Below are 24,961 nucleotides of genomic sequence, written 5' to 3' on the forward strand. Positions count from 1 at the left end.
GGGTCGCACACACACGAAGGCGTCTGCCTGGTCCTCACTACAATTGTCGGATGGGTTTAAGTGTGGACGTCACGTATTTTAAGGAAGTAACACTGATGACGCAGGCTTGGAGAGTCCGCGAGTTAGAGGATTTATACATAATGTTCACGGACTTTGCTAACACTCAAACAGAAATGGTGTCAACAACTACAAGAAGAAGAGCTTTGCGCGTATATTTGTAAGGACTACATAATAAAGAGGTGGCTGTAACAAAGGTTTGGTCAAGCTGTTAATTATTGCTGATCAGGCAGCCTTCAACTTTTCATTGCAACATTTAGTTTACAGCAATTAGTGACACTTTAATTTCTTCTCCAGTATTCTAAGGTATGATCTAAACCGAACCCACCCAGTCTCGGAATGGACGCAATCCTTGAACGGAATAAATTATGAAATCTCGGGTAGTTTTTATCTCCATGTTGCTGCTGTTGTGTTTTCAATGTATTTATGGCTTAGGCTCCGGAGAGTCGGGTACCGCGGTAGTTCCGTCTCCAGACCGATCCTCTGACGGTGCTGACCTGCGCTCGTCCGTGAGTACTATGGTGGGCACGCACTTCGCGATGTTCCATCAGGAAAACACAGACAAGGTTAGTGAGATACATTTGGTCATGTAGTGTATGTGGACACCTGCTCGTCGAAAATATCATTCCAAAATCATCAGCATTAATATGGAGTTTCTCCCCCCCCCCCCCTTTGCTGCTATAACAGCCTCCACTTTTCTGGGAGGGGTTTCCACCAGATGTTGGAACTTTGCTGCGGGGACTTGCTTCCATTCAGCCACAAGAGCATGCTGAAACAGGAAATGGCCACAAAGTTGGAAGCACAATTGTCTGGAATGTCATTGTATGGTGTAGCATTAAGATTTCCCTTCACTGGAACTAAGGGGCCTAGCCTTAACCATGAAAACAGCCCCAGATCATTATTCGTCCTCCACCAAACTTTACAGTTGGCACTATGCATTGGGGCAGGTAGCTTTCTCCTGGCATCCGCCAAACCCAGATTTGTCTGTTGGACTGCCAGATGGTGGAGCGTGTTTCATCACTCCAGAGAACGCGTTTCCACTGCTGCAGAGTCCAATGGCGGCGAGCTTTACACCACTCCAGCTTACGTTTGGCATTGCGCATGGTGATCTTAGGCTTGTGTGGGCTGCTTGGCCATGGAAACCCATTTCATGAAGCTCCCGACAAACAGTTATTTTGCTGACGTTGCTTCCAGAGGCAGTTTGGAACTCGGTAGTGAGTGTTGAAACCGAGGACAGACGATTTTTACGGACTATGCACTAGAGGTCGACCAATTATGATTTTTCAACGCCGATACCGATTTATTGGAGGACCAAAAAACCCTGATACCGATTAATCGGCCGATTAATTTTTTTAATTACTATTTATTTATTTATTTTAAATTTAAAAATGTATTTGGAATAATGACAATTACAACAATACTGAATGAACACTTATTTTAACTTAATATAATACATCAATAAAATCAATTTAGCCTCAAATAAATAATGAAACATGTTCAATTTGGTTTAAATAACGCAAAAACAAAGTGTTGGAGAAGAAAGTAAAAGTGCAATATGTGCCATGTAAGAAAGCTAACGTTTAAGTGCCTTGCTCAGAACATGGGAACATATGAAAGCTGGTGGTTGCTTTTAACATGAGTCTTCAATATTCCCAGGTAAGAAGTTTTAGGTTGTAGTTATTATAGGAATTATAGGACTATTTCTCTCTATACGATTTGTATTTCATATACCTTTGACTATTGGATGTTCTTATAGGCACTTTAGTATTGCCAGTGTAACAGTATAGCTTCCGTCCCTCTCCTCGCTCCTACCTGGGCTCGAACCAGGAACACATCGACAACAGCCACACCCTCGAAGCAGCGTTACCCATGTAGAGCAAGGGGAACAACTACTCCAAGTCTCAGAGCGAGTGACGTTTGAAACGCTATTAGCGCGCACCCGGCTAACTAGCTAGCCATTTCACATCGGTTACACCAGCCTAATCTCGGGAGTTGATAGGCTTGAAGTCATAAACAGCGCAATGCATTGCGAAGGGCTGCTGGCAAAACGCACGAAAGTGCTGTTTGAATGAATGCTTACGAGCCTGCTGGTGCCTACCACCGCTCAGTCAGACTGCTCTATCAAATCATAGACTTAATTATAATATAATAAACACACAGAAATACGAGCCTTAGGTCATTAATATGGTCGAATCCGGAAACTATCATCTCGAAAACAAAATGTTTTTTTCTTTCAGTGAAATACGGAACCGGTCCGTATTTTATCTAACGGGTGGCATCCCTAAGTCTAAATATTCCTGTTACATTGCACAACCTTCAATGTTATGTCATAATTACGTAAAATTCTGGCAAATTAGTTCGCAACGAGCCAGGCGGCCCAAACTGTTGCATATACCCTGACTCTGCATGCAATGAACGCAAGAGCAGTGACACAATTTCATGTTAGCAGGCAATATTAACTAAATATGCAGGTTTAAAAATATATACTTGTGTATTGATTTTAAAGAAAGGCATCGATGTTTATGGTTAGGTACATTGGTGCAACGACAGTGCTTTTTTCGCAAATGCGCTTGTTAAATCATCACCCGTTTGTTGAAGTAGGTTGTGATTCGATGAGAAATTAACAGGCACCGCATCGATTATATGCAACGCAGGACACGTTAGATAAACTAGTAATATCATCAACCATGTGTAGTTAACTAGTGATTATGTTAAGATTGATAGTTTTTTATAAGATAAGTTTAATGCTAGCTAGCAATTTACCTTGGCTTCTTGCTGCCCTCGCGTAACAGGTAGTCTGCCTGCCATGCAGGCTCCTCGTGGAGTGCAATGTAAGGCAGGTGGTTAGAGCGTTGGACTAGTAACCGGAAGGTTGCAAAAACGAATCCCCGAATCCTCCCTGAACAAGGCAGTTAACCCCCGTTCCTAGGCCGTCATTGAAAATAAGAATGTGTTCTTAATCTGGCTTGCCTAGTTAAATAAAGGTGTTAAAAAAAAAATTTCATCGGCAAATCAGTGGCCAAAAATACCAATTACCGATTGTTATGAAAACTTGAAATTGGCCCTAATTAATCGGCCATTCCGATTCATCGGTCGACCTCTACTATGCACTTCAGCGGTCCCGTTCTGTGAGCTTGTGTGTCCTACCACTTCACAGCTAAGCCGTTGTTTCTCCTAAACTTTTCCACTTCACAATAACAGCACTTACTACAGTTGACCAGTGCAACTGTAGCAGGGCAGAAATTTGATTTACTTGCTTGTTGGAAAGGTGTCATCTTATGAGGGTACCACGTTGAAAGTTACTGAGCTCTTCGGTAAGGCCATTCTACAGCCAATATTTGTCTATAGCGATTGCATGGCTGTGTGCTCAATGTTATACACCTGTCAGCAACGGGTGTGGCTGAAATAGCCGAATCTGCTAATCTTATGGGTGTCCACATACTTTTGTATATATAGTTTATCTAATTAGATTTCAACCATATGTCTGACTTTGTAACTCAGTTTTCCCCGACAAGTGCCCCTTGAAATGTGTCTCTTCTTCTGACAAAATCATGTTGATTTGATTATATTTGGTGATGTGCGGCTAACTGCCTAACTGGGCAACTCTTCAAGTAGCGCGGAACGCTCTACTCCATTATCCTATATACAGGCAGAGTTGAGTATTGATAACTGGTCGCGCGATTTGCTAGCAACAACAATGAATCACCAGCAATCGATACTTGTAAAAATGTCAATTCTGAAAACGCTTACCTGTACCTATGTTTGTCCTGTACAACTGCGGTCCTTCCGAGGGGTGCTGAAATTCATACTTTTAATAAAAACATATCCAATACAACCACCGAATTTTTCCTTGTTTGAGACATAGTGGCCTTGATATACTACGTAAACGGAGAATAAATTGGCACAAACTCATTTGGGTTGAGCAACGAAAGAAGAAAAATTGTGGTTGTAGTCGATACAAGTTTTTATTAAAAGTATGAATTTCCGCAGTTTTACTGGACAAACGTTGGTACAGGTAAGCATTTTCAGAATTATTGACTGATGGTGATTCAATGCTGTTGCTAGCAAATCGCGCAACCAGTTATCAATACTAAATTCTGCCTTGATATAAGAGAAACTGAGTCCGGCTTTACTCAGCTACTCTTCCAAGTAACATAAGGCATGGACATGCCTTTTTTTATTTGATCGTGATTGGTATATGTGAGCAAAAAACCCAACATTTTTTTAAATTGACATTTTGGGTGCATCTCAATAATCTAGAATAGCTCTCCTCTTTCCTTTATCTACACAAACTAAATCCAACTATATTGTTTTCACCAGCCCAATAGAGTACCACAGTATGACTCAAAATACCCATAAAACCTAGCAGTCAAATAAGGAAATGGATAGGTCAGGATAAAGATGAGTCTGTGACAGTAGGGTTGAAGTTGTTGGAAAAAGTGGACCCTTGCCTTTTGGCTGATCCATTTTGTGGTTTCAGGGTGGGTGAAAACAGAGTTGGGTACTGTGGAATCGGTGAGGGTAACCAGAAGTGGTCTTGTGATAATTGTTTGTGTTTCTGCTGGTCAGAGGGAGAAGGCACTCCATGTTAAACGAATGGGGGCAAGAGATGTGAATTGTTTCGCTCTCAAGAAAAGGGCGCCATTGAAAGGAGTGATTACTGGGGTAGTGGTAAATGTAAAAGTTGACCAACTGAAGGGGAAGATTCCCGGTGTTTGTGATGCTCGTCGTTTGGTGCGACAGACAGGGTTGCGAGAGTGGTGAAACAGAAGAGTCATTGTCTGTTCTTTTGAGTTCTGATGTTGAGCCTTTGCCCGACAAAGTGATGTTAGGATATATAAGTTGTTCTGTACAAGCTTTTGTGCCGAATACATTACGTTGTTACAGGTGTCAAGCTTATGGGCATGTGGCAGCAGTGTGTAGGAGGGAGGTTCCTAGGTGTGAGAAGTGTGCAGAAGGGCATGAGAGAAAGGAATGTGTAGCATTGGGGAAAGTAGTGGTATGTGTTAATTGTAGGGGTTCCCATGTGGCTGGGGATCAGAAATGTCCCGTGCGAGAGAGGCAGGTTGAGGTTTCCAGGGTTAGAGTAATGCAGAAGTTGTCAAATGCTGAGGCAGTGAAGAAAGTAGAGGAAGATGGGTCAATGGGGAGAGATCCTGAGAGGAGTGGTGTGAGTAGTAGATCTGTACCAGTACAGAGGGATGAACCAACAAGTGATATATGTTTCAGTAAGATTGGATTTTTAGCATTTATAGCAATGGTTACTGCAGGGATGGAACGTAAGTCCCAGAACATTGTGGTTGTGGTGGCAGCTGCAAAGAGGTATTTGGGTGTGCGAGACTTGACATCAGAATAGTTCCAGGGTGTGTTAAGTGGTGATGTCCCACCCTTTCAGGTTGTTGGCCTGAGGTAGGACTAAATATATTTAAATAGTGGAGTAGGGTGGTGTTATTTAAAAAAAAAATTTGTTCGTTTGTTTATTTATTTATTTTGTTCAAGCAAAGTATAAAGGAGTTGTACTCAAGTCTAGTAGGTGGCGGTAATGCAACATATTGAATGCCAACCGCCATTAAACTTCATCGAAGAAGAATTAAATGGTTCCAATCATTTTTCCACCATTCATTTTTCCTATAGGGGAATTTAGAAACACTTAAAATTAGGGCTGTGTTTCGAAAATTTCCTATAGGAAAATGGTTTTATGGGTATTATGACACCTTCACTGTCAGCCTGTATAGAGGGGTTGGTTGTTTAGCAACGAAACGACATGTGCGCAACTAGGGGCAAAACAGACAGGGTTGACTTAGATTGTTGACAACATGTAAACATCTCCAATGTTTATTGAAAACATAAATAAAGTTGCACAATGGGCACTTGTTGTCTGTCAAATACATCATTACAGTTGTTGGTTAGCTAGCTAGTGAATTTTTGTCATTGTTGCAAGCTACTGTATCTGGCCATCCAGAATCACAACAACACTAGGCCTTCTGTCCCCTTAAAGCGCTGCTTTGTTTTCATTAGGTTCTCAGCTAACCCGTCTGTGTTGAGCTCAGTGTGAGAGATGATGGTCGCCATTATCCAGATTTAACCATTATTTCTTTGTAAGCTTATCCCCCCTCCAGTGTGATGTATTGATGAAGTGTGTGTGTGTGTGTGTGTGTGTGTGTGTGTGTGTGTGTGTGTGTGTGTGTGTGTGTGTGTGTGTGTGTGTGTGTGTGGGCATGCAATTGTCTTTCAGTGTGCCATAGTGATGAACCTGAGTGCTGTTGATCGCTGTGCGTTTGTGAAGACCACCCCAGACTGCAGTATGGAAGACAGCTTCATCAACTACCTCAAGATGACCTTCTGTCTACTACCACCCGACCTCACACCCCTCACCATCACACTCTGTGTAAGTGTGTGTGTCTTGTCATTAGCAGGTGCTCTTACTACCCAGAATGACTTACATTGAAATAAGGAAGCTGAAGAAACCTCAATAGAAGCTAGTAATGGATACTTCCCTCTGTTCTGAGAACTTCCTCTAATAAAGCTGGATTTACATCAGCTTTAACTGAACCATGCAGTAAAACACATGAAATCATGAGTCATGAAATCAGGCTGTGAGGGAAAAATTACATATTTACCTGCTTTGTTGATTATATCTGTATGAATATTGATAGTTAACAACTATGTGCCTGGCAATGGTAAGAGATTTTCATAACTACCAATGCTGTGCTTCTGCAAAAGGATGGTTCCCCTCTAGCTCCCCGAAGACCCTCTGACTGTATAGTCAAGGACATGGGGCAACTCAAGATAGATAGCCTGAGGAACAGAACAAACCTGCTATTGTTTCTAATCAACTTTGCTTCTGACAAACTAAGCCAAATGGAGGGGGTGAACATCACCTGGTACACATAACCACAAGATGAACACAAGGTAGCTTGTGATGCCCCGATCTGACGGGCAGGGGTGGAACCAGCCATGACTAAGCATTTTTAGGTCTGCTATAAGACCTCTGTATTTTTTGTATGGTTGAGCTCCCAGCCTTCCACTTCAGAGTGTATGATTGGCCAGCTTCATTATTGCAATTCTTATTAAATAAAGATGATTGTTTGAAGAAATGACAGTCTCTCTCACTTGGTTAATATCTGGTGAAATTGCAGAGCGTGAAATTCAAACTACAGTATTATAAATATTTAACTTTCATAAAATCACATGTGTAATACATCAAAATGAAGCTTAACTTCTTGTTAATCCAGCCGCTGTGTCAGATTTGAAAAAGGCTTTACGGCGAAAGCACACCATGCGATTATCTGAGAACAGCGCCCCGCATACAAACACATGAAAAACATATTTCAACCAGGAAGGTGCGACACGAAAGTCAGAAATAGCGATATAAAAAATGCCTTACCTTTGATCTTCTTCTGTTGGCACTCCAAAAGGTCCCAGTTACATCACAAATGGTCCTTTTGTTCGATAATGTCAGTTTAGCTGGCGCGCTTCAGTCAATAATCCACCCAGTTTCCCTCCATCAAAATGCATACAAAATGAATCCCAAACGTTACTAATAAACTTTTCCAAGTTTATTTTTCCAATAAACTTTTCCAATAAACTTTTCAAAGTCAAACAACGTTTATAATCAAACCTTAGGTACCCTAATACGTAAATAAATGATCAAATTTAAGACGGAGAATCGTTATTGTCTTTACCGGAGAAAAATACCAAAGAACGCACTCTCTTCCACGCGCTTGGAAACACTACAGCCAAAATGGGAGCCACCTAGAAAAACTACAATTTCTGGCTCATTTTTCCAAAAACCAGCCTGAAACTCTTTCTAAAGACTGTTGACATCTAGTGGAAGCCCGAGGAACTGCAATCTGGGAGGACTTGGCCTTATAATAAAAGTGATAGCCATTGAAAATAGTGGTAGGCTGAATTTCGTTTTTTGGGGGGGATGGTTTGTCCTCAGGGTTTTGCCTGCCATATCAGTTCTGTTTTACTCACAGACATAATTTTAACAGTTTTAGAAACTTGAGTGTTTTCTATCAAAATCGACCAATTATATGCATATCCTAGCTTCTGGGCCTGAGTAACAGGCAGTTTACTTTGGGCACGCTTTTCATCCGGATGTCAAAATACTGCCCCCTACCCAAGAGAGGTTAAACATTTTCACGACAAGTGTTTAACTGAGGATTTCTCCTCAGGGTGTCCACCCAGTCACCCCAGAGGCCCAGGCTGTACTTCATAGGCCTAATAGTAGGCTGCACTAGTTATTTGTGGGGAAGAAGAGATGCGACACCCGCCCATTTGATATAAAAGTAATTTAATATTTATACATTGACATTTTGGCCATGTCAGAACTAATCTTTCATCTCTATCCCTCTCCTTTCTCTACAGATTATTTGGTTGTTGTTCTTGTTCATAGTTCTGGGACTGACTGCATCAAAGTTGTAAGTTTCACTCACATGTTCTGTTTATAATGTCTTTGCTGCCTGTAAGTTAAGTTTACAGACTGTATAAGACTGAGAAACATGAGTTTCATAACAGTCTCTGTCTCTCGCTGTACGCTGGCTGTAAAGAGAGAGGTGTTTGTGGTTGTGTTCCGTTGACTGCAGAGTTACAACAGTGTTATCTTCAGCAGTTCAAGTTGATATGGTCACATCCCACTGGGCACACACTGGTTGAATCAATGTTGTTTCCACGTCATTTCAATGAAATTACATTGACTTGACGTCTGTGCCCAGTGGGATGGGCCTAGTCACTTGACCACCTGAGATGAGTGTGTCATGGTTAAGGATTCCACTCAGGGAGATAAGACTTAATTTAATGTTTGTGATTTGGTCATGTGCCTGATCACGTATCACAGACAAAGCAAATGTCCTCCAGACTGTGGTTACATGCTGTGTGTGTTGGAGGCTGGGGGGGGGGGGGGTTCTAGGTTACCTATTGATTGACTTAAGGTGCATCTATGTTTTTTCTATCTTCAGCTTCTGTCCCAACCTCTCAGCCATCTCCTCCACCCTTCGACTCACACACAACGTGGCTGTATCCCTCTACAGCACACACACACTGTATTGCATTCAACATATTTTCATGAATTTTTCTTTAAATCTGCTTAAATTATCACCTCGTCAGACACACACACACACAAATACACTCACAAACAAACTCTACTCTAGCACCAAAAGTGTTTTCCCTAACAGTGTGTGTCAGGGTGTGACGTTCCTGGCGCTAGGTAACGGAGCCCCAGATGTCTTCAGTGCTACAGTGGCCTTCTCCCGTCCACACACTGCTGGCCTGGCTATAGGAGCACTGTTTGGTACGTACACATACAACTCCTTGCTATAGAAGCACTGTTCAGTCAGAGTAGACCTGCTCCTTTAATCCCTCTTTCCCTCCGTCCATAGGAGCGGGTATCTTCGTAACCACTGTGGTTGCCGGGGCTGTGTCATTGGTCAAACCCTTCACTGTGGCGTCCCGCCCCTTCCTGCGTGATGTCATCTTCTACATGGCTGCTGTCTTCTGGACCGTCGTCATCCTCTACAGAGGAACTATATCACTGGGAGAGACACTGGGTAAACACACACACAGTTGGGTTAGACTTCTTGCGTCAGAGTTGAATAAGAGTTGTGTCTGCCCTGGGAGCTACACATCACCAAACCTCTCTCTATTTCAGGTTTGTCTATCAGTTATGCCTCTGTGTGTCCCTCAAGCTTGAACCCAGTCAAAATATTTCAGACCTAGACACAGTATTCAGTGTACTTCAGAAGTTAGGACTATTTACACTGGGGTGAATGGGGTGAAATAAGAAGTGTTTGTTTCTCTGTGTAGGGTACCTGGGGTTATATGTGGTGTATGTGATAACAGTCATCGCGAGTGCCTACATCTACAGTCATCAGAAACACTCAGCGACCAGAAGTTCCATCCAGACCTCAACACATGTACCAGGTAACACACACACACACACACACACACACACACACACACACACACACACACACACACACACACACACACACACACACACACACACACACACACACACACACACACACACACACACACACACACACAACAAACTCTGCATTGTTGGGAACGGCCCGTAAGTAAGCATTTCATGGTTAGTCTACACCTGTAGTTTACGAAAAATGTGACAAATAACATTTGATTTATTTGACACACACACACACACACACAGTGAGTGTCACCTGGTAGACGTGTTTAACGATTCTGGTCCCCACTAGAATAGTAAACAAACAAATATTTGACCAATTGGGGACATTTTGTTAGTCCCCACGAGGTCAAATACTATTTCTAGGGGTTTAGGGTTAAGGTTAGAATTAGTGTTAGGGTTGGAATTACATTAAGGGTTAGGAGCTAGAGTTAGGGTAAGACTACAGGTTAGGGAAAATAGTATATTGAATGCACTGAATTGTGTGTCACCACAAGGTTAGCTGTACAAGACTGTGTGTGTGTGTCTGACAGTCATATCTGTCTGCAGAGTTCCAGTCGTCTGAGTCCGATGATGAGGCAATTCTTATATCTAATAGCAGCATCCAGGAAGACTATGGTAACAACCACAATCACTGTGTACATCCTACTAAGCTTTTCCGCTGGGGTGTGCTACGAGAATCAATCCAGTCAAGTGTTTGTGTTTGTGCGTGTATAGACAGTGAGTACTGTCCCCTGCTGCCCTACTGTGAATCAACCAGTTCCATCCTGTTGAGTTCTCTCAACCCGGTGGACAGCAGGATCTGGAGGAGGAAGTCCTGGCGCTGGAGGGCCATCAAAATACTAAAGGTGTGCATGCATGACTGTATGTGTTTTTCTATTTGCAGATCTGAATTTGTGTCTTTGCACTTTTCTATTTGCAGAACCGTAATAATTAGGGGTAAGTGTTATGACAGGGGTTGTAAACAGAGCCAGACCTTGTGTTTTTGTTTGGACAGGAGGAGCATCAATGTGTGCTTGAATGTGTGGTTACTGAGCTGCAGTTTCTCCCCTGTCCACCAGATGCCACTAGAGGTGCTGCTGCTGCTGACTGTTCCAGTGGTGGATCCTGATAAAGAAGACAGGAACTGGAGAAGACCATTAAACTGCCTCCACCTCACCACCGCACCACTGGTGTGTGTGCTCACCTTCCGTTCTGGAGAGTGTAAGTCTACATGCCTGTGTATTAGTGAAGCGCAGGTTGACTCATTATCTGCTGCCCGCCTGGGTTTAATTCCTTAAAAAATCCACCAATGTATAATTATTGTGCTATTTATATCTATAGGTCACATTTAGCCTAAAATAGTGAAAGATAAACCTATCTGGTATTAGTGCATATGTGTAAGCTTTACACCTCGATCACACCGACAGCATCATTGCATTTTGGTACACCAGAAGTACATTCATTTCCGATGGAACGCTGCATTTGTCTTGCAGCATTGCGTTGCAGAGGCAGTTGCAGTGCGTTCTGGGGTGCATACGTTGAACATATGTGTCAAACTGTATGTGTAGACGGCTTGACAGAAATGGTAGCAGAAGGTGAATGTTGACATTTTGTTGCACACACATCCAGATGATGATGTGTAACATTTTGAGTAATGACGCTGTCGGTGTCATCAAGGCGTTAGGGTCTAACTGTACGCACGCCAAATAGCCTACATGCCAATCAGCAAATGCCTTTGCGAACAGGCAGAGAAAGTTAATGTCAATCTACTGAGGCAGAGTTTAATTAAGAGAAAACCTGTGAAATGGAGAGTTGAAAATAAAGAGAAAGGACGGCCAGAAAAGTCATGTTTGGGAAATATTTGGTGAAGTGGTAAAAGAGGATGACAGCATTGCCAGCTGTGTTATGTGTGATGATTGTGAGGCCCTATACAAATTCGACAGTCACAAGACGGGGACTTCAAATTGGCCTATGGCACACCAAGGGAACTGTACTGCCTACTGTTGATGGGTTAAATGGAAACTGAAATCTGGACACTGACTGTAGGTCTATAACCTCTCACATAGCCTTAATATTAAAATAATTAAGCATTTCTTGCAGTAAAATTATACACCAAATGTAGGAAAAATGTGGATATGGGAACAGGAGTGGAGAAATATGATTTATTTCTTTCAGCATCTTGACAGAATGTGAATGTGCAGTTAGATACAGTCTGTAGAGCACAGGAGGTTGGTGGCACCTTAATTGGGGAGGACGGGCTCGTGGTATAGGCTGGAGTGGAATTCGTGGAATGGTATAAAATACATCAAACACATAATTTCCTGTTGTTTGATGCCATTCCATTTGCTCTGTTCCAGCCATTATGAGCCGCTCTCCCCTCAGCAGCCTCCACTGCTATAGGGGCGATATCTTGATCAGTATCATAAAAGCTAGTATTTAAACCACATAAAATGTGCATCCAAGCCAAACTGAAATCTTATCAGAAACATGTTTGGTCGTTTTCATAGCTTTGTTTCCTTACAACTGGTCAGACTGATGCCATTTGGAAATTTTGCACAGAAAATCTTTCCGTTTTTTTAGTTAATTTATTTTCTCCCCGGTCCCTAAACTTCTTTGCTCCACGAAAGAATCAGAGATGACTAAGAACGTTACCAATGTCAACTAGATTGAAACATTAATTCTATCAATTCCTGACATTATTCTGGTGAGCAGGGGTTTATTTAGTCTTCTGGGGCAACATATAATGACAGAAGAGAAGCTGCATGTATATAATTATAGACAAGTTGACTAACAAATAGCCTACCAAAATGTCAGAAATAAGCAGAAATGTATCTAAATCAGGCACCCCTGTCAAAAAAATAGTTCCGACCATCTCTGCCTGTAGCCTAGAGCACATGTTCTATATTAGAGGGTTAGGGTTGGGTGCAGGGCCTCAGATTTCCCTTTATCACATATAGTCTGGCGGTTGCGGATGTGTTGTTAGCAACAGCTGACCTGCGTGCCACGACTGTGTATGGGTGTGTGGTCAAAGAACCTCAATCTCTATTCTGTAAAGTGTGACATCCTCTCCAGAAGAAGTGTGCTAACCCACTGGACTGGTGTCACTTTCTCTCTCTAGACGGGATGTATCGGATCGAGGATCAGTTTCCTGTCTGGGCGTTGACGTTGCTCTTTGGCCTCTTCCTCTCCGCCATAGTCTTCCTCACCACCACCAACAACCACCCCCCGCCATACCACTCAGTAAGAACACATACACAGACACATTCCTTCTTTCCATAACTGTTGTTGTCTCTGTTAGGTGTTGTGGTGTGTATGATGTGTGTGGGTTTTCTCCATAGCTGTTCTCTCTGCTGGGCTTTGTGGTGAGTGCGATATGGATCAGTGCTGCGGCCTTGGAGGTGGTCAGTATCCTGCACATGCTCGGTGTGGTCTTTAGTCTGTCCAACAATTTACTGGGTCTCACACTGCTGGCCTGGGGAAACAGCATAGGGGGTGAGACACATACACGCAAACTGAGGTTATCTGCACTCCCCTACTAATCATTCAACAGAAGACAGACTGACTGCTTGCTTGCTGTAGTGTTGAATCTGTTTATTTCCAGATAGTTTTTCTGACGTCACCATCGCTCGCCAGGGCTACCCTCAGATGGCAATATCAGCCTGCTTTGGGGGAATCATCTTTAGTATCCTTTTGTGTGTCTTCTGGACATGTTTGTGCAGGCATAATGCGAGTGTGTGTGTGTTTGACTGTGAAACGCATTATGCGAGTGTGTGGGTACCTCTGCTATGTGTATGCATTATGTTTCTGCCTTGACCATGTTCCTCAGACATGCTTATTGGAGTGGGCATTGGCTGTCTGATGCAGATGTTTAACAACGAGCCAGTGGTGACAGTACGTCTGCTCTTAGCTTCAGTACCCTTTCATATATATACACATATATATATATATATATATATATATATATATATATATATATATATATATATATATATACACAGTTGAAGTCGGAAGTTTACATACACCTTAGCCAAATACATTTAAACTCAGTTTTTCACAATTCCTGACATTTAATTCTAGTAAAAATTCCCTGTCTTAGGTCAGTTAGGATCACCACTTTATTTTAAGAATGTGAAATGTAAGAATAATAGTAGAGAGAATGATTTATTTCAGCTTTTATTTCTTTCATCACATTCCCAGTGGGGCAGACGTTTACATACACTCAGTTAGTATTTGGTGACATTGCCTTTAAATTGTTTAACTTGGGTCAAACATTTCAGGTAGTCTTCCACAAGCTTCCCACAATAAGTTGGGTGAATTGTGGCCCATTCCTCCTGACAGAGCTGGTGTAACTGAGTCAGGTTTGTAGGCCTCCTTGCTCGCACACACGTTTTCAGTTCTGCCCACAAATTTTCTATAGGATTGAGGTCAGGGCTTTGTGATGGCCACTCCAATACCTTGACTTTGTTGTCCTTAAGCCATTTTGCCACAACTTTGGAAGTATGCTTGGAGTCATTGTCCATTTGGAAGACCCATTTGCGACCAAGCTTTAACTTCCTGACTGATATCTTGAGATGTTGCTTCAATATATCCACGTAATTTCCCTACCTCATGATGCCATCTATTTTGTGAAGTGCACCAGTCCCTCCTGCAGGAATTCACCCCCACAACATGATGCTGCCACCCCCTTGCTTCACGGTTGGGATGGTGTTCTTCGGCTTGCAAGCCTCTCCCTTTTTTCTCCAAACATAACGATGGTCATTATGGCCAAACAGTTCTATTTTTGTTTCATCAGACCAGAGGACATTTCTCCAAAAAGTACGATCTTTGTCCCCATGTGCAGTTGCAAACCGTAGTCTGGCTTTTTTATGGCTGTTTTTGAGCAGTGTCTTCTTCCTTGCTGAGTGGCCTTTCAGGTTATGTCGATATAGGACTTGTTTTACTGTGGATATAGATACTTTTGTACCTGTTTCCTCCAGCATCTTCACAAGGTCCTTTGCTGTTGTTCTGGGATTGATTTGCACTTTTCACACCAAAGTACGTTCATCTCTAGGAGACAGAATGCGTCTCCTTCCTGAGCGGTATGACGGCTGCGTGGTCTCATGGTGTTTATACTTGCGTACTATTGTTTGTACAGATGAACATGGTACCTTCAGGCGTTGGACCAGATTGTGGAGGTCTACAATGTTTTTTCTGAGGTCTTGGCGGATTTCTTTTGATTATCCCATGATGTCCAGCAAAGGTAGGGCCTTGATTTACATCCACAGGTACACCACCAATTGACTCAAATGATGTCAATTAGCCTATCAGAAGATTCTAAAGCCATGACATAATTTTCTGGAATTTTCCAAGCTGTTTAAAGGCACAGTCAACTTAGTGTATGTAAACGCCTGAGCCACTGGAATTGTGATACAGTGAATTAATCTGTCTGTAAACAATTGTTGGAAAAATTACTTGTCATGCACAAAGTAGATGTCCTAACTGACTTGCCAAAACTATAGTTTGTTAACAAGAAATCTGTGGAGTGGTTGAAAAACTAGTTTTAATGACTCCAACCTAAGTGTGTGTAAACTTCAGACTTCAACTGTATATATATATATATATATATGAGCTGAGTTTGTAATTGGGTGTCATAAACATTTTGTAGAGGTAGTGACCAGAGAAATGTCTTTGTCTGAAGTGCATAGGATAGGAGTTTTATCAGGAAATACATTAAAATGTTTATCAATGAGCGAGAATAGCAGCCGTCCCGATATTGAACTCTGTGCGATACCTTTTTTCAGTTTCCACATGATTGGACTTGCATAACCCTATTTCACCCCCTCCCACCCCCCAGTTTGAACCAGCGGGTTTGTTGACCTGGGTTCTAGCAGGTTCTCTGGGTCTCTCTCTGGCCCTCTCCTTCATCCAAGTTCCTCTGCGCTGTTTCCACATGGGCCGGTCCTATGGAATCTTCCTCCTGCTCTTCTACGCGGTCTTCCTCTTGGTTGCGCTGCTCACTGAGTTTGGCTTTATCCACACCTGAAGCCAGTAAGGAATGGTTTGGACCAGTCTGGTGGAGCCGCCTGCGAGTACTGAGTGACTTAAAGCCAATAACACTGGGCCTTAATTGAGTTGGAGCAAATCACCCTGTGGCGTTACTTTAGTCTGTTTGCACTGACTGTATTTTTATATTTAGATCGCTATTAGCTGTTACATGAGCAACAGCTACTCTTCCTCGGGTCCACACAAAACAATTATACACACACATACAGAAATGACTGTAGGGACAATTGTTTTTACAGGCAGCATAGTGTGAATCATATGTGAAAGCAGTATAACACTGTTTTAAAAGTAACCCATATACCAACAAGGAGAAAAAATACAAGACAAAAGCTGCAGTAGCACTAGGGAATTCTCTCATTTAAATCAATGTGAATGCAGTGTCTCCTATCTTAGCGAGACACACTGCTGTTTGTAATGGTTGATGTGAGTAAATTGTAAAATGTGCTCTATGCATTTATGGCATAGAAATACCTATATAGTTCCAACTTCTGAAACATGAAACAGCAGGGCGCAGCTGTTAAAATGATTTGAAGATGGCCCTAAACAAGCTACTTTACGTAGTAGCTTCAAAAAAATGTTTTATTAAGAAAGTTTTCTTTACTATGACAGATGTATGATAGATATAGAGGTAGTACATTACTGCCCCTGATAGATATTTGCACCTTTGGTAAAGGATGCTCTTATGAGAACTTTGTCTGGGCTGTGTGTATATGTGTTAAAGGAACTGAGATCCAGGTAAATCACAAATCCCTAGTGAACTCAGTAAAAAAAACCATCTTAATTGAAAAGAACATCCTAAGCAGGGTTCAGTCTGGTTTTAGATCAGAGCACAGCACCACAACTGCAGCTATGGCAAAGGACATAAATGCACTTAAACAGAGCAGCACATTGTTGCTTTTTATCGTTGATTTATCAAAGGCATTTGATTCAGTTGACCATGAATTGTTGCTGGCTAGACTCAGTAACAGGTCTCAGTGAAGGGGCAGTAAACAGTTCCTAAACCAATATGTATATGCTGACAATCACAAGTCTAGCTTTCTTGAGATTAATAGAGGTGTGCCCCAGGGTTCCATTTGAGCTCCTGTGTTGTTCTCAATATTCATGTACTCACTCCTCTGGTTCAGGCTGTTGAAGAGCTCAAGTCTGCTTTTCAGTCACTGCAGGTCTCCCTTTATGGTCTCAAACTGGTATTGAATGTACAAAAACTAAATTCATGACCTTTACCAGAGCTAGCACTCAGCCAGAGAAGGTTAGCATTGTCACATCTGGCAGCTTATCCATTAAAGTGTCATCCTACAAATACCTAGGTACATGGTTGGATGACAAGTCCTTTAAAGTTCATATGGATAATCTTGTGAGGAAGCTTAAATTGAAATTGGGGTCATATTTTTGTAATAAGGCTTGCTTCCCGCTTATGGCCAGAAAGAAGATTGTTTAGGCCACTTTTTTCTGTAATTGATTATGGTGACTTGTATATGCATGCAGCCTCCTGTCATACATCCTTACGCTTTATTACAAATGCCAAGTCACTCACCCACCATTGCACCAAGTAGTGGGTTGGACCTCACTTTATATGCGCAGAAAGCTACATTTGTATGTGTTAATCTACAATGCCTTTTAACTCTGTAGTCTAGTCTCTTTCACCACCAGCAGTTACCATACCGGGTCTGCTAGGTGATTGCTACTTACAGGGGCATGGAATAGTCTGCAACCAATGCTTCATCTAGATATGTTAGTGCCACTGACTGAATAAAACAGATAAATAAGGGAGACTGTTACAGAGGAGTGTAGATGCTTTTTTTTTCATGTTGAATTGTATTCAATTGATATGTTTTAATTCTAATATATTGATTGTTTGTAGCTACCTTGTCCAGGTCTCCCTTGAAAAAGAGACTCTGGGTCTCAATGGGATTTTCCTGGTTCAATAAAGGTTAAAGGAAATAAATAAAGGCTCTTATGTGTAGACTCATGTCTAGGTGCTGAGATGTTGATTATTGTGTGTGGTCTCTGTTAAAGATAGAAATAAAAAAATCCTTCATGTAACAACCAGATATTGTTAATAGACCATATCTATAGCCATATCTCAGGGCTAGTCTGAGCCTGACCTCTCCCGAAGTCGTGCAGCGTTCTAAGACACGTCACTACAGGCACCTTGGTTCAAATTCAGGCTGTATCGCAACCGGCCGTGATTGGGAGTTCCATAGGACGGTGCACAATTTGCCCAGTGTAGGTTGTCATTGTAAATAAGAATTTGTTCTTAACTGACTTGCCTAGTTAAATAAAAATAAGCTAAGTTAGCTATGCAAATGCACTTGACAAAGTGAAACATTTATTTAAATTATTCCTAATTTAATACACTGACAGAATAACAAGTTATAAAAGTAAAGTACTGTCTTAGGTTTGTTGAAACACTGGTTAGGAGATATAGCTGTAGGTTACTGGACAGGTGCAGGGGTTTGAGGGGTGTGTGTAGTGGCTTTTGTGGGGGCTTAGATTAGTACTGGCAGACAGGGCGGGTGTGTCTTGATGCCAGGACAGTCCGATGACCACTGACCTCAGAATGAACACAGAAGGGGTAGTGGCTACAAAAATAGGCTGTAGAGTGTATCTACATGCAGCAGTGTTCATCTCATAGAGATGGAGGACGCAAAATTGTATCTGTCCCATTACGGCGTCTGAGAGCATTGGCAGCACCATTCAGGCAGTCTCCATTTTGAAGTAGTCCATTTTCTTATTTTACTACTTCTACAAACTTAAAGGGAGTATAATGCCACCTGGAGTGTTTGAACAGGTATAAAGCCAAGGTTAGCAATTTACTGCCACATGCAGTTATGGAATGTCTGGGTACGAGTATAATTAATTGGCTGATCCTTCCTGATGACCTGGCTAGAATGATTTGATCCTTCCTTAAGCCATAGAAAGTCCCACCCAGTTGACTACTTCAAAATGGTGAAAGTCGTCAATGGCACTGCCCAGGCTACATCAGGCTTTTGGGCACTAGAGTCCTCTATTTATCTCTATGGTGCGTGTCCTTTATCTACAGGTGTGTGTCCTTTCCCTGTCCAGATGTGTCCTCTCTGTGCAGTAAAAAAAAAAAAAAAAAGAGTACTGTGAAATCCCAAGTCCATCCTAGTGTCTCGTCGTACTCAGGTCCTGAACATCAGCTCTCTGTCTCACAGCTAGAGGTCCTAACCCTAACACTTAAAAACCCTGACCTCTAACCCATCCATCGATGCTCTGCTTCTCCTATCCATGCATCAGCAGACTAAGTCCTGTAAGGGTTGGGGTTAGATAAAGCTCTTAAACCTGTTTGAACACTGCGATCCAGTCAGAGAGAACATGATTTATATCAACACAAATCACTGCTGGGATCCAGGCTGTAGTCCAGTGACATCATCCCATCTGTCCACATTCCGACTGTCCAGCAGGATGCCAGGGTACAATCCCTCAGGATGGGTGGAGGGAGGGAGAGATGGAGTGTTGAGTGGGTCTCCGTATTGTCATTGTGGAAAACATTTAGTTCAGAGTGCTCTGTGGCATGATGACTGAAGTCAAAGAGGTGTGTTTGAAGAGAGAAACAGTGAGTGAGTATTAGTTGGTGCTAAGTAGTCCTTGTGAGTTGAGCTTGGGTTAGGATTCATGTTCAGGGCAGGGAGGAGGGATGTCCAGCTCTCTCCCCACTAGGCTTCTGTCTGACTGGGGTAAATTCTCTCTGGAGTACTCAGCATACCACTCCTACACACACACACACACACACACACACACACACACACACAAAATCCATTTAAAAAAACGAAGTGTCAGAAATATAGTCATTTGTATAATCCCATTGGTTAGACAGTGAGGGAAGATCAACATCCTGTCTTCAGCTAGATCAAGTCATCTCAAGTCTCATTTAAAGTGACATCTAAGATGGAGCAGTCTGCAGGGTTCTGGTTGTCATGGCAATGTGACTCACCTGAATCTCCTCCTCGTACATCTTCATGCTGAGGTCACTCTTGGTCCGCGACCTCCGACCCAGATACACCAGAGACGAGCTCTACACACACACACACACACACACACACATACATACACACACACACACGTCAGTCTATATTTGTAAGAGTGTAGGATGGGGTTTGTGTGCGTGTATGTGAGTGTAGGTCTGTGTGTTCGCACCCCACTGCGGTCCATGGCCAGCAGTACTCCCTGTAGAGAGTTAAGTGAGGAGAGCCCAGGACACGTCTTCTTATAAAGCTCCAGAGTGGCCAACGCCTCGTCACGACTCACCTCTGCCTCAAACACTATACCGTTCTCATCTACAACACACAAACACACCATCTTTACACGCACATCTCAAGCACTACAGCGTTCTCATCTTACTTTGACCGTTCACTCGCGCACACAGACTTACCCTCAGGGTCTAACAGTGGTTCTTTGTTCTTCCGGCTGTAGTTCATACGGAACACAAACGCATCCAAGATGAAGGCAACGATGATGGTCATCACCACCTAGAGAGGACAGAGGGAAATTATTACACACGCTTGCGCACACAAAAACACAAACAAGCATATACTACTGGTCAAAAGTTTGGGGTCACTTAGAAATGTCCTTGTTTTTGAGAGAAAAGCACATTTGTCCTTTAAAATAACATCAGATTGATCAGAAATACAGTGTAGACATTGTTAATGTTGTAAATGACTATTGTAGCTGGAAACAGCAGATTTTTTATGGAATATCTACATAGGCGTACAGAGGCCCATTATCAGAAACCATCACTCATGTGTTCCAATGGCATGTTGTGTTAGCTAATCCAAGTTTACCATTTTAAAAGGCTAATTGATCATTAGAAAACCCTTTTGCAATTATGTTAGCACAGCTGAAAACTATTGTGTATCTGGAGCATCAGCATTTGTGGGTTCAATTACAGGCTCAAAATGGCCAGGAACAAAGAGGTTTCTTCTGAAACTCGTCAGTCTATTCTTGTTCTCAGAAATGAAGGCTATTCCATGCGAGAAATTGCCAAGAAACTGAAGATCTCGTACAACACTGTGTACTACTCCCTTCACAAAACAGAATAGAAAGAGTGGGAGGCCCCGGTGCACAACTGAGCAAGAGGACAAGTACATTAGTGTCTAGTTTGAGAAACAGACACCTCACAAGTCCTCAACTGGCAGCTTCATTAAAAAGTACCCGCAAAACACCAGCCTCAATGTCAACAGTGAAGTGGCGACTCCGGGATGCTGGCCATCTAGGCAGAGTTGCAAAGAAAAAGCCATATCTCAGACTGGCCAATAAAAATAAAAGATTAAGATGGCAAAAGAACACAGACACTGGACAGAGGAACTCTGTCTGGAAGGCCAGCATCCCAGAGTTGCCTCTTCACTGTTGACGTTGAGACTGGTGTCTTGTGGGTACTATTTAATGAAGCTGCCAGTTGAGGACTTGTCAGGCGTCTGTTTCTCAAACTAGACATTAATGTACTTGTCCTCTTGCTCAGTTGTGCACCGGGGCCTCCCACTCCTCTTTCTATTGTGGTTAGAGCCAGTTTGCGCTGTTCTGTGAAGGGAGTAGTACACAGCGTTGTACGAGATCTTCCGTTTCTTGGCAATTTCTCGCATGGAATAGCCTTCATTTCTCAGAACAAGAATAGACGGGCGAATTTCAGAAGAAACGTCTTTGTTTCTGGCCATTTTGAGCTTGTAATCGTACCCACAAATGCTGATGTTCCAGATACTCAACTAGTCTAAAAAAGGCCAGTTTTATTGCTTCTTTAAAATCAGAACAACAGTTTTCAGCTGGGCTAACATAATTGCAAAAGGGTTTTCTAATGATCAATTAGCCTTTTAAAATGATAAATTGGATTAGCTAACACAACGTGCCATTGAAACACAGGAATGATGGTTGCTGATAATGGGCCTCTGTCGCATATGTAGATATTCCATTAAAAATCAGCCGTTTCCAGCTACAATAGTCATTTACAACACTAACAATGTCTACACTGTATTTCTGATCAATTTGATGTTATTTTAAATGGACCAAAAAAATGTGCTTATCTTTCAAAAACAAGGACATTTCTAAGTGACCCCAAACTTTTGAACGGTAGTGTACGTGTGCACACAGACACAACCGGTCTTACCATGGTGACGATGTAGAAGGTCATGAAGTAGAGGCGGCTCCAGTGAGTGGTCATGGATGTCACTCCTTCCTGTGGGGTAGGGGACAGCAGCTGTCAATCAACCTCAGCAACCAATCACAATGCTGGACAAGCTTGACAGTCAGGCAGCACCAGAGGTTTAATCAGATAGGCAGCATTCATTGTGAGGACGAACAGAGTATTACCATGGTGATGTACCAGTTGTTTACCACAGTCAGCTCAAACAGAGTCACTGCAGAGAGGAGAGGGAGAGAGATCCTGAATTCCAAATAAATCCCCAGCACTTTATTACACTGAACAAAAATATAAAACACAACATGTAAAGTGTTGGTCCCATGTTTCATGTGCTGAAAAAATATATTTTTTTTTTCTATCCAAATGCACAAAAAGCTTAACTTCTATGGGCTAGGTGGGACGCGGGACACAGCCAGTGAAATATCAGGGCAGAAAATTCAAAAACAACAAAATGTCATAATTCAACTTTCTAAAACATACAACTATTTTACACCATTTTAAATATACACTTCTCCTTGATGTAACCACATTGTCCGATTTCAAAAAGGCTTTACAGCGAAAGCAAAACAGATTATGTTAGGAGAGTACATAGACAAAAATAATCACACAGCCATTTTCCAAGCAAGGACATGTGTTAATAAAACCCAAAACACAGCTAAATGAAGCACTAACCTTTGACGATCTTCATCAGATGACACTCCTAGGACATTATGTTACACAATACATGTATGTTTTGTTCGATAAAGTTCATATTTATATCCAAAAACAGCATTTTACATTGGCACGTGATGTTCAGAAAATGTATTCCCACCAAAACGTCCGATGAATGTGCACATCAATTTACAAAAATGCTCATCATAAACGTTGACAAAATATATAACAATTATTTAAAGAATTATAGATAGACTACCCCTGGATGCAACCGCTGTGTCAGATTTTAAAATAGCTTTACGGAGAAAGCACATTTTTTAATATTCTGAGTACATAGCTCAGCCATCACGGTGAGCTATTCAGACACCCGCCAAGTTCGGAGCAACCTAAACTCAGAATTAGTATTAGAAATATTCTCTTACCTTTGCTGATCTTCGTCAGAATGCACTCCAAGGACTGCTACTTCCACAAGAAATGTTGTTTTTGTTCGAAATAATCCATATTTATGTACAAATACCTCCGTTTTGTTCGTGCGTACAGATCACTTATCCAAAGGCATAACGCGCGGAACGAGAGACGAAAAGTCAAAATGTTCCATTACCGTACTTAGAAGCATGTCAAACGCTGTTTAAAATCAAATCTTTATGGTATTTTTAATGTAAAGTTGCGATAATATTCCAACCGGACAATAGCATATTCATTCAAGAAGAAAAAGAAGGAACGGCGTGCTCGCGTATATCCAATCCCTTTGTTGCCAGGCAGACCACTCAGTAACTGAGCTCCTATTATCTGCCCAGTGACAGGAAAATGCTCAAACCACTTTCTGAAGGCTTTAGACAGCCAATGGAAGCCTTAGGAAGTGCAACGTCCCCCACAGACACTGTTTCTTCGATAGAGAATCAAAAGAAGAACTACAATTCTCAGACTTTCCACTTCCTGCTTGGAATTTTCTTAGGTTTTTGCCTGCCATATGAGTTCTGTTATACTCACAGACACCATTCAAACAGTTTTAGAAACTTCAGAGTGTTTTCTATCCAAATCTACTAATAATATGTATATTATATTTTCTGGGCCAGAGTAGTAACCTGTTTAAATTGGGTACGTTTTTCATCCGGCAGTGAAAATACTGCCCCCTAGCCCAGACAGGTTAATTCGCTCAGATTTTGTGCACAAATTTGTTTACATCCCTGTTAGTGAGCATTTCTCCTTTGCCAAGATGATCCATCCTCCTGACAGGTGTGGCATATCAAGAAGCTGATTAAACAGCATGATCATTACACAGATGCACCTTGTGCTGGGGACAATAAAAGGTCGCTCTAAAATGTGCAGTTTGTCACACAACACAATGCCACGGAAGTCTCAAGTTGAGGGAGCGTGCAATTGGCAAGCTGACTGCAGGAATGTTCACCAGAATGTTCATTTCTCTACCAACTTCGTTTTAGAGAATTTGGCAGTACGTCCAACCGGCCTCACAACCGCAGACCACATGTAACCACGCCAGCCAAGGACCTCTACATCCGGCTTCTTCACCTGCGGGATCGTCTTGGCGGGAGTGGGGGGATCTGAGGAGTATTTCTGTCTGTAATAAAGCCCCTTTGTGGGGAAAAAATTATTCTGATTGGCTGGGCCTGGCTGCCAAGTAGGTGGGCCTATGCCCTTCAAGACCCACCCAAGGCTGCACCCATGCCCAAGTGGGTGGGCCTATGCCCTCCAAGGCCCACCTATGGCTGCACCCCTGCCCAGTCATGTGAAATCCATAGATTAGGGCCTAATGAATTTATTTCAATTGGGTTTCCATATATGAACTGTAACTCAGTAAAATCTTTGAAATTGTTGCATGTTGTGTTTATATTTGTGTTCATTATATATAACAGGGAACTGCCTAGTATCGACTACTGTGTGTGCATGTGTTTACCAAAGCTGCTGAGGATATTGTTGAAGTTGTTGAGATAGTAGTAGCCCTCGTCCAGCACCGTCCTGTTGCCTATGGTTACATTGATCTGCCTGTAGGAATCAGCTACTGTACTGGTACTGATAGGGGGGGGTATGAGAGAGAGAAATAGAGTAGAGAGAGAGAGGAGAGAGAGAAATAGAGTAGAGCGAGAGAGAGAAATAGAGAAGAGAAATAGAGTAGAGAGAGAGAAATA

The 24,961-nt window shown here is 42.2% G+C and overlaps 2 protein-coding genes across 3 annotated transcripts in view; one reads left to right on the forward strand and one right to left on the reverse strand.

The window, feature by feature from the left end:
- Positions 1–80: 80 nt before the first annotated feature.
- LOC106580303 (mitochondrial sodium/calcium exchanger protein) lies at positions 81–17,974 on the forward strand. Its single transcript, XM_014161159.3, has 15 exons — positions 81–623; positions 6,293–6,445; positions 8,431–8,483; positions 9,021–9,078; positions 9,247–9,352; positions 9,441–9,608; positions 9,865–9,981; positions 10,535–10,603; positions 10,703–10,833; positions 11,047–11,188; positions 13,086–13,207; positions 13,306–13,459; positions 13,569–13,649; positions 13,794–13,858; positions 15,801–17,974. The coding sequence occupies exons 1-15, from the start codon at positions 426–428 to the stop codon at positions 15,987–15,989; spliced, it is 1,806 nt and encodes a 601-aa protein (XP_014016634.3). The 5' UTR covers positions 81–425; the 3' UTR covers positions 15,990–17,974.
- Positions 17,975–18,316: 342 nt separating this feature from the next.
- Positions 18,317–24,961, reverse strand: part of tpcn1 (two pore segment channel 1) — a 32,343-nt gene continuing 25,698 nt past the window's right edge. For both annotated transcript variants that reach the window (XM_014161158.3, XM_014161157.3), the window contains exons 21-27: positions 24,730–24,845; positions 22,334–22,380; positions 22,131–22,199; positions 20,406–20,502; positions 20,171–20,310; positions 19,968–20,048; positions 18,317–19,744 (exon numbers count right to left, since the gene is read on the reverse strand). In XM_014161158.3, coding sequence (XP_014016633.1) covers positions 19,640–19,744; positions 19,968–20,048; positions 20,171–20,310; positions 20,406–20,502; positions 22,131–22,199; positions 22,334–22,380; positions 24,730–24,845 — 655 coding nt within the window. In that variant the 3' untranslated portion in view covers positions 18,317–19,639. The remainder of the gene's footprint in view (positions 19,745–19,967; positions 20,049–20,170; positions 20,311–20,405; positions 20,503–22,130; positions 22,200–22,333; positions 22,381–24,729; positions 24,846–24,961) is intronic.

This window comes from Salmo salar, chromosome 20 (assembly GCF_965601325.2).
Source record: "Salmo salar chromosome 20, fSalSal1, whole genome shotgun sequence".
Lineage (NCBI taxonomy): Eukaryota > Metazoa > Chordata > Actinopteri > Salmoniformes > Salmonidae > Salmo > Salmo salar.

Bases quoted from the DNA above. Each gene is read 5' to 3' on its own strand.
- LOC106580303 (XM_014161159.3), top strand. From the start codon at position 426: ATGAAATCTCGGGTAGTTTTTATCTCCATGTTGCTGCTGTTGTGTTTT. The intron at 9,079-9,246 runs GTATCCCTCTAC...AGTGTGTGTCAG, and splicing joins GACTCACACACAACGTGGCT to GGTGTGACGTTCCTGGCGCT. The intron at 13,859-15,800 runs GTACGTCTGCTC...CCCACCCCCCAG, and splicing joins ACAACGAGCCAGTGGTGACA to TTTGAACCAGCGGGTTTGTT.